Source organism: Colossoma macropomum, unplaced genomic scaffold (assembly GCF_904425465.1).
Source record: "Colossoma macropomum unplaced genomic scaffold, Colossoma_macropomum, whole genome shotgun sequence".
NCBI lineage: Eukaryota > Metazoa > Chordata > Actinopteri > Characiformes > Serrasalmidae > Colossoma > Colossoma macropomum.
In genome coordinates, this window is record NW_023494792.1 from 62,198,902 (window position 1) to 62,211,926 (window position 13,025).

General features: G+C 43.4%; 1 protein-coding gene across 1 annotated transcript; it reads left to right on the top strand.

Annotated features, from left to right (window-relative positions):
• Positions 1–225: 225 nt before the first annotated feature.
• On the top strand, positions 226–12,689 carry LOC118811259 (hyaluronidase PH-20-like). Its single transcript, XM_036575416.1, has 3 exons — positions 226–1,182; positions 3,697–3,786; positions 12,306–12,689. Exons 1-3 carry the CDS (start codon positions 226–228, stop codon positions 12,687–12,689), a joined length of 1,431 nt encoding a protein of 476 aa, XP_036431309.1.
• The last annotated feature ends 336 nt before the right edge of the window (positions 12,690–13,025 follow it).

Below are 13,025 nucleotides of genomic sequence, written 5' to 3' on the forward strand. Positions count from 1 at the left end.
GAAGTCTTTACCATTTCAATGAAGTGAATTAAATTGGTTAGGGTTAGGTTACTAACCCTAACCAAATTGGTTATATCTGCAAACCTGTCATTGCCCAGCATAGTGTCTCTCATTGGTCATCTACAAGTCAAAATAGTAACATATTTGTTATAGAATTACATTCAGAGCAGTTTTGTGCACCTCTGAGATGGAAAACTGACCAATTTGCCTCCAACAGGCGAAAGAATGGGCTTGTCTGGCTTGATGAGCAAGGACTCTGTGTTTGTGCTGCCCGTCCTGTCACTGTCCCTTACTGGCGTTTTCACTCTCAGCTCAATCCCCACCAGCCAATCCCTGCCCCGCACTGCCCCTCCCCTCTTTGATGGGCAGCCCTTCATGGTGATCTGGAACATCCCTGACCTTGTCTGTAACAGGTACAACATCTCTCTGGACACTTCTTCATTCCACAGTGTGAGTAACCCGGCCAAAGTCCCGGATCAGTTCCTCGTCTTGTTCTACGCTGATCGCTTGGGCTTGTACCCTTACGTGGACCTGGAATCCAGGAGACAGTTCAATGGTGGCATCCCCCAGAGAGGCAACCTGCAGGCCAGCCTGGAGAAAGCCAGGGCAGATATCATCCACTACATCCCCTCCAAGAGCTCCCCTGGCCTGGCTGTCATCGACTGGGAGGACTGGCGGCCCCTGTGGGAGAGGAACTGGGGTTCCAAGAGAATCTACCGTGCCCTGTCCATCAGCTATGCCCGCCACAAGTTCCCGTCCCTGACCTTACGGCAGGCGGTCGCTCTGGCCAAGCGCCGCTTTCAGTCTGCCGCCAAGAGCTACATGCTAGAGACTTTGACCCTGGGCACCCGGTTGCGACCGCGCTACCTCTGGGGCTTTTACCTCTTCCCCAACTGCTACAACTATGGCTGGGAGCAGCCGGGCTACACGGGACACTGCTCGAAGGAGGTGCAGAAGCAGAACGAGATGCTTTTGTGGTTGTGGGAGGTGAGCACGGCGCTGTTCCCCTCTATCTACCTGCAGGAGTCACTTGGAGACCACCGCTCTGCTGCGCTGATGGTGCGAAATCGTGTACAAGAGGCCCTGCGAGTGGCAGCCTTGCCCAAACGGACGTACACAGCTCCGGTGTATGTCTATACTCGGCCCGTCTTCACGGACCAGAACAAACGGCTGCTGAGCCAGGTCAGTTTTAAAAACTGTTCTTCTGAGTTAGTAAACCGACTCAGTCCAGATGGTCCACTGTTTTTCTCTATTCCAAGGCCTTTGTTTGAAATAGCCTACATACTACCCACATACTGATAAAGATACTAGACTGTCACTGGGGCAGTACCCGTCTTGTCACTTGGGTGGTACCCTCAAGGGTACATCTCAGTGTCTTTAATTAGGGAACACAGTTGTACCATAATCCACTGTGATTACATTTTTAAGTTGTACTGACTCCACACTTTTCATTTCACTGTTCTGTTTTGAAACAATAGATTATGAAAAGGTACAAATATGCATCTTTCCTCTATAAGGTGCACAGCTGGACCTGAAAACCACTGTTGTACCTTTGAGGGTGTATTTACATTGTTTGAACCTTGATTTACCTGTGCAGTACCTTTGTTTCTGACAGTGTAGTATGCAGAGTATGCATGTAATTGACATGAATTTCTCATGCATGCCAGAGACACCTAGATGATGTACTATCCCATAATGCATCCCATAATGGAATTGCATATATATATATATATATATATATATATATATATATATATATATATATATATATATAGCTCTACAGTTACAGACTGTAGTCCATCTGTTTCTCTGCATACTTTGTTACCTTGTTCTTCAGTGGTCAGGACCCCCATAGGACCCCCACCGCACTGCAGTGACACTGATGTGGTGGTGGTGTGTTAGTGTGTGTTGCGCTGGTACGAGTGGATCACACAAAGCAGTGCTGCTGGAGTTTTTAAACACTGTGTCCACTCACTGTCCACTCTATTAGACACTCCTACCTTGTCAGTCCACCTTGTAGATGTAAAGTCAGAGACGACAGCTCATCTGCTGCTGCACAGTTTGTGTTGGTCATCCTCCTGTTTTTGGTTCTCAGTCCAGCAGCGACACTGAGGTGTTTAAAAACTCCAGCAGCACTGCTGTGTCTGATCCACTCAGACCAGTGTAACACACAATAACACATCACGTCAGTGTTACTGCAGTGCTGAGAATGACCCACCACCCAAATAGTACCTGCTCTGTGAGGGTCCATGGGGGTCCTGACCACTGAAGAACAGGGTAAAAGGGGGCTAACAAAGTATCAGAGAAACAGATGGACTACAGTCTGTAACTGTAGAACTACAAAGTGAAACTATATGGTCAGTGGAGCTGATAAAATGGACAGTGAGTGTAGATACAAGGTGTTCCTAATAAAGTGCTCAGTGAGTGTATATGTGCCAAACACTGAAGCCCCATTAGTTTTCCTTTGAGGTGAGTTTGCTCAGTGAGTGGTTTGGCAAACTTCTAACATGTCAGCTTTATGTTAAACAGCAAATGAAATGACTCAGCGCTGGTGTAAATACAGTAAACAGTACACAGAATGCTGTTTTGAACACAGCCCAGCAATCAAGAACTGATTACCTGGTACTGAGAGCTGTGATACAGCAAAAACGTGGATCACCTGGCTGGTTCCCAATGACCAGGTTGTAAACTAGTGTTTTACAGGCATACACGCCTTTGCTGGGGTCAGAAAGAGCCAGAAACATGGCACATACTGAATATGGGGCATTACTAAGAATGTCTCAGTACCAAGTATGAATGCATATTTTTATACTTACTGATACCGAGTATAATACCATTACAAATGACCTACTTAGGATGAAGTAGTTGTTAATGTAAATGAGTGCAATATTCAGTAACAATTACATAATTAGCCCCTTAAAATCAGGCTTATTACATACTAAGGCTTATTATTCAGTAACTACAGGGACTTCAATGCAAACTGGCTGAGCTATTCTTAGGTTATAGAAGTGTGTAATAAAACTTTGAGCCTGTTGGTGGGCTCTGGCCATTTAAGGGATTAAAAATCACTGTATTATCGTTTATACTTTGCAATTCTATTCAGTCAAACAGAGCAAAATCAGCATATAAGGACTTTTTCTCCTCTGTTTTGCTAGCCTATGTGTCTCCATCCATAATGGGGAAGCAGTTGTGATTGTGTGTGTTTAAGAGTATTGATCCACTCGGCATCGATGGCTTCAAACAGCTGAAAAACATCGCTGAGCTAGTTTGTGTTTAATGTGAGACCAAATATTCTCTATAGAGGTTTAAATCTGGACTCTGACCAGCCAGAATCATCAGGAAAAAACATTAAATTTTGGCTGGGCCCATTTTTTTGCCCAGGAGTGTATACTCAGCTTACATCACACGGTAGCAGGTGGTATCTGATGTTTAAATCTGTGAATTTTAATTCTGAGTATAAGTAAATGAACACAGTATCAGCCCAATACCTGATACCAGTATAGGTATCGATGCATCCCTGAACATCACAATACAATTACAATAAAATATATTGTGATATACTTTCAATACATTACATACTTGTGTGGTTTATTGCTCTGTGGTTACACAGTGTTAGTATCTTGAGCTGTGGTTTTTGCTTCGGTGAAGTCATACTGTCTGTTCTTACACACGTGCTACTGTTGTGCTGGTCTGCAGGGAGATCTGGTCAGCACCTTAGGGGAGAGTGCAGCCGTGGGTGCATCCGGTGCTGTGTTGTGGGGAGCCAGCGCTGACTACGATGACAAGGTACCCTTTTTTCCCAGTGACTCCCAAAATCAAAGTCAGTCCCTTTGTCCCAGGCAATTTATGTCCCATTACCTTTTCAAAATCAGTGAAAAATGAAAGTATACATATAACAGACAGAGGGTCAGTTTAACACACACACACACACACATCATCTAAACCGCTTATCCTTCTGGGTCACGGTGGGGTGCTGGAGCCTATCCCAGCTGTCATTGGGTGGAAGGCAGGAGTCCATCGCAGGGCAGACAGATATACATATACAATCACACACACACTCACACCTAGGGGCAATTTTAGCACGTCCAATCAGCCTGACTGCATGTTTTTGGACTGTGGGAGGAAACCGGAGAACCCAGAGGAAACCCACACAGACACGGAGAGAACAGGCAAACTCCACACAGAAACGACCCTGGTCGCCCGGCCGGGAATCGAACCCAGGCCATTCTTGCTGTGAGGCGACAGTGCTACCCACTGCACCACCATGCCGCCCCAGTTTAACACCTGTTAGAAAAGTCTGATCAATCAGTGCAAACAGAGCCATTTCAATATAATTCTATGTTATATGAAACAAATATATTTTCCAACCAAACTGCATTATATATTATCATCTATAAGACAGACAGACAGACCAACTGATACACACACATCAGATTATATATGAACACTGACTGAGACTGTGTGTCAAACAGTGACAGATTTATTTAGGACAGCAAATAAAAACATCCACATCAGTAAAATATGAACATTGCTTCTGAATAACTACAGTTTTATCATCTGATGATGTCAATTTCATTAATATACTGTTACGACCCCCTTCTACCGTCCACACAGGATTTAGTCTAGTCTAGGGAAAAAGGGGGTCGCAACATAAAAACATATAGACCAGTGCACTGATTTAATACTCAAGTGAACAGGTTGTATTATTTATAAAGGCAAACAGTCACAAAGGTGTTGACTTCAGGGTGGGCTGACGCCAAAATAACAAACAAAACCTCTAAAGCCACCATGAATCTACCTTCCCTAATCCACCTCCCTCAACAGGTAAACAGGAGAAAAATAATATATATCAAAATAAATGGCACCCACCCCTACATAGTTGTGACCTCTGAGGTATGGTAATAAGGAATAGGCAAAATATGGTACAAGTATTAAAAAGCTAAACACTGAATCTCAATCACCAGTACAAAAATCCAGTTTACAAGTCTAACTGGTCTACAGTTCTAAAACAACCAGGTGAACAACATCAAGAGAGCAGCACAAAAAAAGACACCGCTTCCCTTTAGACCGCCATGGACCACATGATGAAAACACCGCAGGCCCACTGCATCTCATGGCTGTCACTTTTTCAAGGGCGAATCTTCATTCAGCCACCAATCGCAGCACGCTTGGTAGTCAGCTGACATCAGTCCCACCAGATCAGCTGATCCAAACAGCTCCACCCAGGAAACAGAGAAAGAAAGACAACACAAAAGACCAGTAGAGGGCAGCAGCGGAGTCGACTTGGACGTAACAATACTTATTTAAAACCAAAATACTGACGCCTGAAAGACTCTAATCAGGCAGAAAATCTCTGTTTTCAGAAGTTTCTCTGTTTCAGTTTAAAATCTGTGTAAACTGGAACAAAAAAACTGAATTTACTTGATCAGTCTTTGTGTACTGAAGGTGTCTGAGCTGGAACGCTGTATAAGAACTAACCCCGCAGTGCGGAGGCTGGACTGAAGCCCAGCTGCACTTGCTGTGAGCTTGTCAGCTGCTTCTAAACGGTGCTGCACTGTAGGAAACAAGATGCTGATTAAAGTGAGGCTGGATTTTGTGATTCACACAAACAGCTCAGTAACTGAAAAAAATGACTTGCGTGCCCTGAAAACATTATTTGGCTCAGATCTCTTAAAAACACTGACCAATCAGGGGCGAGGTCGCGGCTAGGATATGTGGTGATGTGGCCAGAAGCTCATGCTGCTTGACCATCTATAACAACATACACCGATCAGGCATAACATTATGACCACCTCCTTGTTTCTACGCTCATTGTCCATTTTATCAGCTCCACTTACTATATAGGTGCACTTTGTAGTTCTACAGTTACAGACTGTAGTCCATCTGTTTCTCTGATACTTTGTTAGCCCCCTTTTACCCTGTTCTTCAGTGGTCAGGACCCCCATGGACCCTCACAGAGCAGGTACTATTTGGGTGGTGGATCATTCTCAGCACTGCAGTAACACTGACGTGGTGGTGTGTTAGTGTGTGTTGCGCTGGTGCTGCTGGAGTTTTTAAACACTGTGTCCACTCACTGTCCACTCTATTAGACACTCCTACCTTGTCAGTCCACCTTGTAGATGTAAAGTCAGAGACGATAGCTCATCTGCTGCTGCACAGTTTGTGTTGGTCATCCTCTAGTCCTTCATCAGTGGTCACAGGACGCTGCCCACAGGACGCTGTTGGCTGGATGTTTTTGGTTGGTGGACTATTCTCAGTCCAGCAGTGACACTGAGGTGTTTAAAAACTCCAGCAGCACTGCTGTGTCTGATCCACTCAGACCAGCACAACACACACTAACACACCACCACCACGTCAGTGTTACTGCAGTGCTGAGAATGATCCACCACCCAAATAGTACCTGCTCTGTGGGGGTCCATGGTTGAGTTTTGAGGTCATAATGTTATGCCTGATTGGTGCAAGTCCCTGTTAAACTGTGCCCTATGTTAGGTTGTTCTAGTATCTAGTCCATCCCCTTTCATTCACTTCGCTTACAGAGTAGAAAAAGCTGTTCTGTGCAAAGTGAGTTTCAGTCAGGGCTGCTGCATCATTAGAGCTTAACCGTGTCTCAGCTACACACTGATCATCGTCGCTGATAAGATCACTGACTAATGCAGTTCTGCTGCGGAGCGCCCTGATATTTACGAGAGCCATTTTAATAACATTACTCTCCACAGGTGCAACAGGGACATTCTGAGTGATAAGACGGTTAAATTGCCTGTTTGGTCAGCCCTCTTCATGTGTGAGGCTGCACTGCTAATTCTATGGCGGGTACTAATAATTACGGCAAGAGTAGAGGATTCAGTTCTGCAGTCAGGCAGTCATTTGACATTGAGGACAGAGAGAGAGACATGCTGTGACCTAAAACCTGAACATCTCTATGAAATATACTCATTAAAATCCTTCGCTAACACCATATTTACAATGTTATGTGGTTCATTTACAAGTAATTCAATGTTAAAAGAGCTATTTTTCCCTGTTAATTCAACAAAAAAGCCATTTTAACGTGTGTCCCACATTTTTTGTGTGGCTTTGTTACCCAAACCCTTTTAACCTTCAGTTGTTTTTAAATGAAAATGAAGTAAAAATGGCTTAAAACTAATAATTTAATGAAAATAATTTGAACATTTTAGAAACTTTTTAAATTTCTCCTTCTATGTCAGCTTAATGGGAAATATGATGTCTGTATTCAACCCTGTTATTCAGTTAATTCTGGTGAAAACAGCCTTAAAACATTGATTTTAGAAGGTTTAGAGACTCAGAAAACAACATAAAAAAACAAAACTTTGTTAGTTGGATTTTTATTATTTATTTGAAAAGTTCAAAAAAGCATAAATTTGTAAATTTTCCTAAAACTGGTAAAAGCGTTGCAAAAATAGCATTTCAGAAAGTGAAAACATCTTAAATGTAGTTAATATATCTAATATTTCTCATTATGAGACTTTTGTAAGAATATTATGAGATTATTTAACTTATTTCTAGGTGTTTTTACTTGTTTTAAGTAATTTTATTTTGTGAAAGTGCCTTATTCCATTGGCAGATCATTTTACTTGTTTACAAGAAATGATCTGCCACTTTCACTACATACAATTAAAAAAAGGAAATTTCACAAATGTTTGGCCACATAGTTTAGGTTTATTACAGTGTGTTTAGTCAGTTCATGTCCACTCGTGTTTAACTTTGTTTTCCAAAAGTTCGCATCGTTAATGAAGGTAGAATCTAACTAGAACATCCAAATATGTCTGTTTCTTTTGTACTAATAACAACGTTCACACAAATGTTGTGTGTTTTCTGAGCCCAATTCTCAAAAATGTTTTCCTCAAAATCAGCTTTTCTCCACCTTCAGGAGGAGCTCCTAATATATTACTCATATTCGAGGTTATATGTTACAAAATGACCTGAGAAATATTTTATAACATGTGTGCCTTTTGTTTTCTTGATTAAACTATAATAAAACAATGAGATAAAAATAATCTGTTTTTTTCTGGAGTTTATCTTCAGGAGATGAAACAAACATTTCTTTCTTACATCATCCATAGACTATATACAGGGTGATTCAAAAAGATTCATCCGATTTCAAAATGATTCCAGATCAATGCAGTGAACTGTAAATGGTTTAAATGAGCATAAAGTTTATTATGTAACTGTACAAGGTCTCAGTTTGAACCTCCTCCAGCTGTCCAGACAACATCAACACCATAGTCAAACTCATCCCATACTGGATTGAGCGTGTCGGGTGTCGCTGCACTCACAGCTCTTTCAGTGCGATTTCGGAGATCATCCAGTGTTGTGGAACCAACGACGAACGCTCTGAGCTGTTGGAGCTTCACTGCCCACGAAAATCACACTGCACAGTTATGACGGATTCACTCTTATTGAAGTGGAGAACGCAGAACGCTTTCTGCTCAGGGGTCTCAGCTCCTCTCAGACTGAAGGGAGCCAGTCAGAAACTCTATGACCCCCTCTTTCAATTGGATTGTGATTGGTTCCTCAGCGCCTCATGGTTGTAAGAACATGGCGCTTTGAAATCGGATGAATCTTTTTGAATCACCCTGTATTTTTTAAATATGCAACTTTATGCATATTTAAGTAGAAATGTAGTAGACAACGCATTTGCATATCTAAATGTATTTTTTGCAAACTTCCAATACAATACAAGGCTATGTTCACACAGCAGGTAAAAGTGGCCCAAATCTGATTTTTTTGTTTGGCTGTTCAGATTATCTTTTAAATGTGATCTGTATGCGACATCAATCTGAACAGATCAGCTCCTAAACTGACCCACATGCTCTAAAGAACAGAGGTAAACAATCACGACCGCCAACGAACGCCAGTCGCTCCCGGAGGATCAGCTTCGTCTTCACCAGCATCACAGGAGCCGACATGAAGCTTCACTGACTGACAGCTGGGCTCATCACCCAGAATGTGTTCAAGCTGTGAAAAGGGCGCGGTCACTTCTTTGGTTCGCGTCCTCGGATTCTTTGCTTTCAGACTTTTAAATTTTAACGTTCAGAGCGGTTGTGATAAGTGCCTTCTAATTTTTTGTACAGAAACATCAGCCCAAATGTTTATGAGTCTCAGCAGCGTGAAACTATGATGAATTCCCAGTTGGGTTGATGTAAAAGTAACATGAATTCTGATCTGGCTGTTTAGACTGAGTTACATTGCCGCATATCGGATTCGTTTCGGATTTCATTACCCCATTTGAAAGCGTCTCAAATCGGAATTGAAAATGTCAGATTCAGTGTGTTTATCTGTTCACACAGACACACATCTGTGTCACACATGAAGAAAAAGATCGGATCTGGGCCACTTTTACCTGCTGTGTGAACAAAGCCAAACTGTCAGTCGTCCACTGGCAAAGATTCATTGTGATCTCTATTTAAAAAAAATGACCCAGTTCACCTGAAGTGTCTCGCCTTAAAGGTGCCATAAAATGGAAAACTGTGTTTACATTGGCATAGTTGAATAAGGAGAGTTCAGTACACACTCTCAAAAATAAAGGTGCTAAACTGTCTCTGGGGCAGTTCCCCCCTCGTCACTGGGGTGGAACCCTCAAGGGTCCATCTCAGTACCTTTAGTCAGGGAACATAACTGAACCATAATCCACTGAAATGATATGTTCTAAGCTGTACTGACTCCACACACCCCGTCTCGTCTCCAGGCTTTTATTTTACTGTTCTGTTTAAAACATTCGGTTATGAAAAGGTACAAATACGAACTTTTCACCTGGAAACACTTATTTAAGGTTCACAATCAGACCTTAAAACCACTGTTGGAGCTTTGAGGGAACCACTGATGAAGGACTAGAGGATGACCTCTGACTTTACACCTACAAGGTGGACTGACAAGGTAGGAGTGTCTAATAGAGTGGACAGTGAGTGGACACAGTGTTTAAAAACTCCAGCAGCACTGCTGTGTCTGATCCACTCAGACCAGCACAACACACACTAACACACCACCACCACATCAGTGTTACTGCAGAGCTGAGAATGATCCACCACCCAAATAGTACCTGCTCTGTGAGGGTCCATGGGGGTCCTGACCACTGAAGAACAGGGTAAAAGGGGGCTAACAAAGTATCAGAGAAGCAGATGGACTACAGTCTGTAACTGTAGAACTACAAAGTGCACCTATAGAGTAAGTGGAGCTGATAAAATGGACAATGAGCGTAGAAACGAGGAGGTGGTCAGAATGTTATGCCTGATCGGTGTATGTTGTTATAGATGGTCAAGCAGCATGAGCTTCTGGCCACATCACCACATATCCTAGCTGTGGCCTCCCCCCAAATTCAAAGCGATTGGTCAGTGTTTTTAAGAGATCTGAGCCAAATAGTGTTTTCAGGGCACGTAAGTCATTTTTTTCAGTCACTGAGCTGTTTGTGTGAATCACAAAATCCAGCCTCACTTTAATCAGCATCTTGTTTCCTACAGTGCAGCACCGTTTAGAAGCAGCTGACAAGCTCACAGCAAGTGCAGCCTTGGTTTGGTGAGCGTGGGGCTCGTCAGCACTCGTCTAACCAAGCGAGCAGTTGAAAAACACTCTGCGCATATTCAACACACTGTCAACAACCAGCTGTGGGGATGATCACATTGCTGAGAGCAGCCAATGAAACATAATAAATTTACATACATCCAGATGTTCAGTAACGGCGTTTACGGTGTGGGCGTTGCTACGCAGAAATAGTTCCTTATCAGTTGTGGTAGCTAATCAAAATAACAAGGCAATATAATGAGTCGAGTCGAAAATGTAATAAATGGTGCCCTGACATCAGAGCAGAAACAAGAGATTAAACGTTTGGGACACACCAGCCAGAGGATTTCAACATCATTCGGTCCGCAAAGGACAAAAACTGCTCCTTCAGTCCAGAGAGGTTCAAGAGAAAAACATGGCTAACTGTGAGTGTAGCTAAAAACACTCTTCTGCTCTCCTTGCCTGCCCTTGCTAGGCTATCACTTGAATTCATTCACGGATCTGTGGACTTTGAGAGAAAAGTTTTTGACAGATTTGCCCAGTTCATCGAGCATCTTGTCTTGTTGAGTAGTGACCGTCACTGGTGAGTCATTTTTCATTATTACAGGGCGTATTATTTCTAATGCCTGGAAATAATAATAATAATAATAATAATAATAATAAGCTCAACTTATATAGCACCTTTCACAAACCCAAGGACGCTTTACACTGTGTCTTAAAAAAAAAAATCTAGAAGACTAAAGAGGACTAAAAAGGAAAGTCTAAGACTAAGAATAGTAGAAAGTCTAGTTGAGGGAACTGTGAGGAGTCCAGAATTAGAGGATCGGAGAGCACGAGAGGGACAACACAATGAAATGAGATCAGACAGGAATGTAGCTCTGAAGGTAAGAAGAAGGATTTTGTACTTAATCCTAGAACTGATAGGAAGCCAATGCAACTGTCGAAGAGCAGGAGGAATATGAGCTGAGCGCTTGGTGGAGATGAAAACCCTGACTGCTGAGTTTTGGATGTACTGAAGATGATTGATTAGTTTGGCAGAAAGCCATAGAAAAGTGAGTTACAGTAATCGTGCGAGAGAAGATGAAGGCATCGATCAACATTTTAGCGACAGTGTCACTCAGCATAGGGTTTAAGCGTGCAACGTTGCGCAGATGATAAAGTGCAGTTTTGGTGACGAGCTTAACGTGAGACTCAAACGTGAGAGATGAATCAAGAAGAAAGCCAAGGTTCTTAACAAACTGGGCTGGCTTAATATCGACACCACCAGTGTGTTTCCCTGCTCTGTTCGTGTCGTGTGATCTGAGGAGATCTGGAAGTTTGAGTTCTTATGTGGGCTGGAGGTTAGGGAACCAGCCTTGTGACCAGAAGGTCACCGGTTAGATCCCCTGAGCTGACAGTATGTGACTAAAGTGCCCTTGAGCAAGGCACCCAACCCCCAACTGCTCCCCGGGCGCTGTGGATAGGGCTGCCCACCGCTCCGGGCAAGTGTGCTCACTGCCCCCTAGTGTGTGTGTTCACTAGTGTGTATGTGGTGTTTCACTGCACGGATGGGTTGAATGCGGAGGTCTAATTCCGATGTGTTCAGACACAGTTGGCTAAAAAGGTTCATTCATTCAAACTCGTTGTGTGTGTTATTCTCTCTCTTTGCCTCGTCGTCTAGTCTGAGCGCCTCACGACAACAAGACCGGAAACTCTGAGACAGCCTGACGTTAAGTTTGAAATTTCACAATGTGCAAAAGTACAAAACTGCAGCTAAAGTCTTTCTCTCTCTCACAAACACACCCGCTCACCAGGCCTCGTGTGAAGCCTTCTCGGCCCACCTGGACAGCACCATCAACCCCTACATCACCAACCTCACCACCGCCGCCAGGCTCTGCAGTAACTTCCTGTGCCAGGGGAAGGGCCGCTGCGTGAGGAAGAACTATAACTCAGACCACTACTTACACCTGAGCGCCGGCAGCTTCAGCATCCGCCGCGGCCCAGCCGGACGGTACGAGGCCCTGGGGAAGCCTTCGCTCACGGACCTGCAGGCGTTCACCGCGGCCTTCACCTGTCAGTGCTACGCCGGCCTGAAATGCGAACCAGAGACTCTTATTTTGCTCTCAGAAAAAAAGCTCCCTCGCAGACTCCGGTCCACGAATGCCACACGGTTCTCTGTGATTCAGACGGTACCATAAAAACAGCCTGCACACTGTTCACGTTCTGACAGTGCTTTAAATACAGTCTTTAAAAATGATGGATCTTCAAGAGTTCTTTAGTAAAGGTTCTTTAGTAAAGAAAATTGTTCTAGATAGAACCAGCACACAGTAGCAGTAATGCTAACCAGTCACACTCAGTAGAAGTAATGCTAACCAATCAGCACTTGGTAGCAGTAATGCCAACCAATCACCACTCAGTAGCAGTAATGCTAACCAATCAGCAATCAATAGCATTGATGCTAACAATCAACATCCAGTAGCAGTAATGCTAACCAATCAACATTCATTAGCAGTAATGCTAACCAATCAGCACTC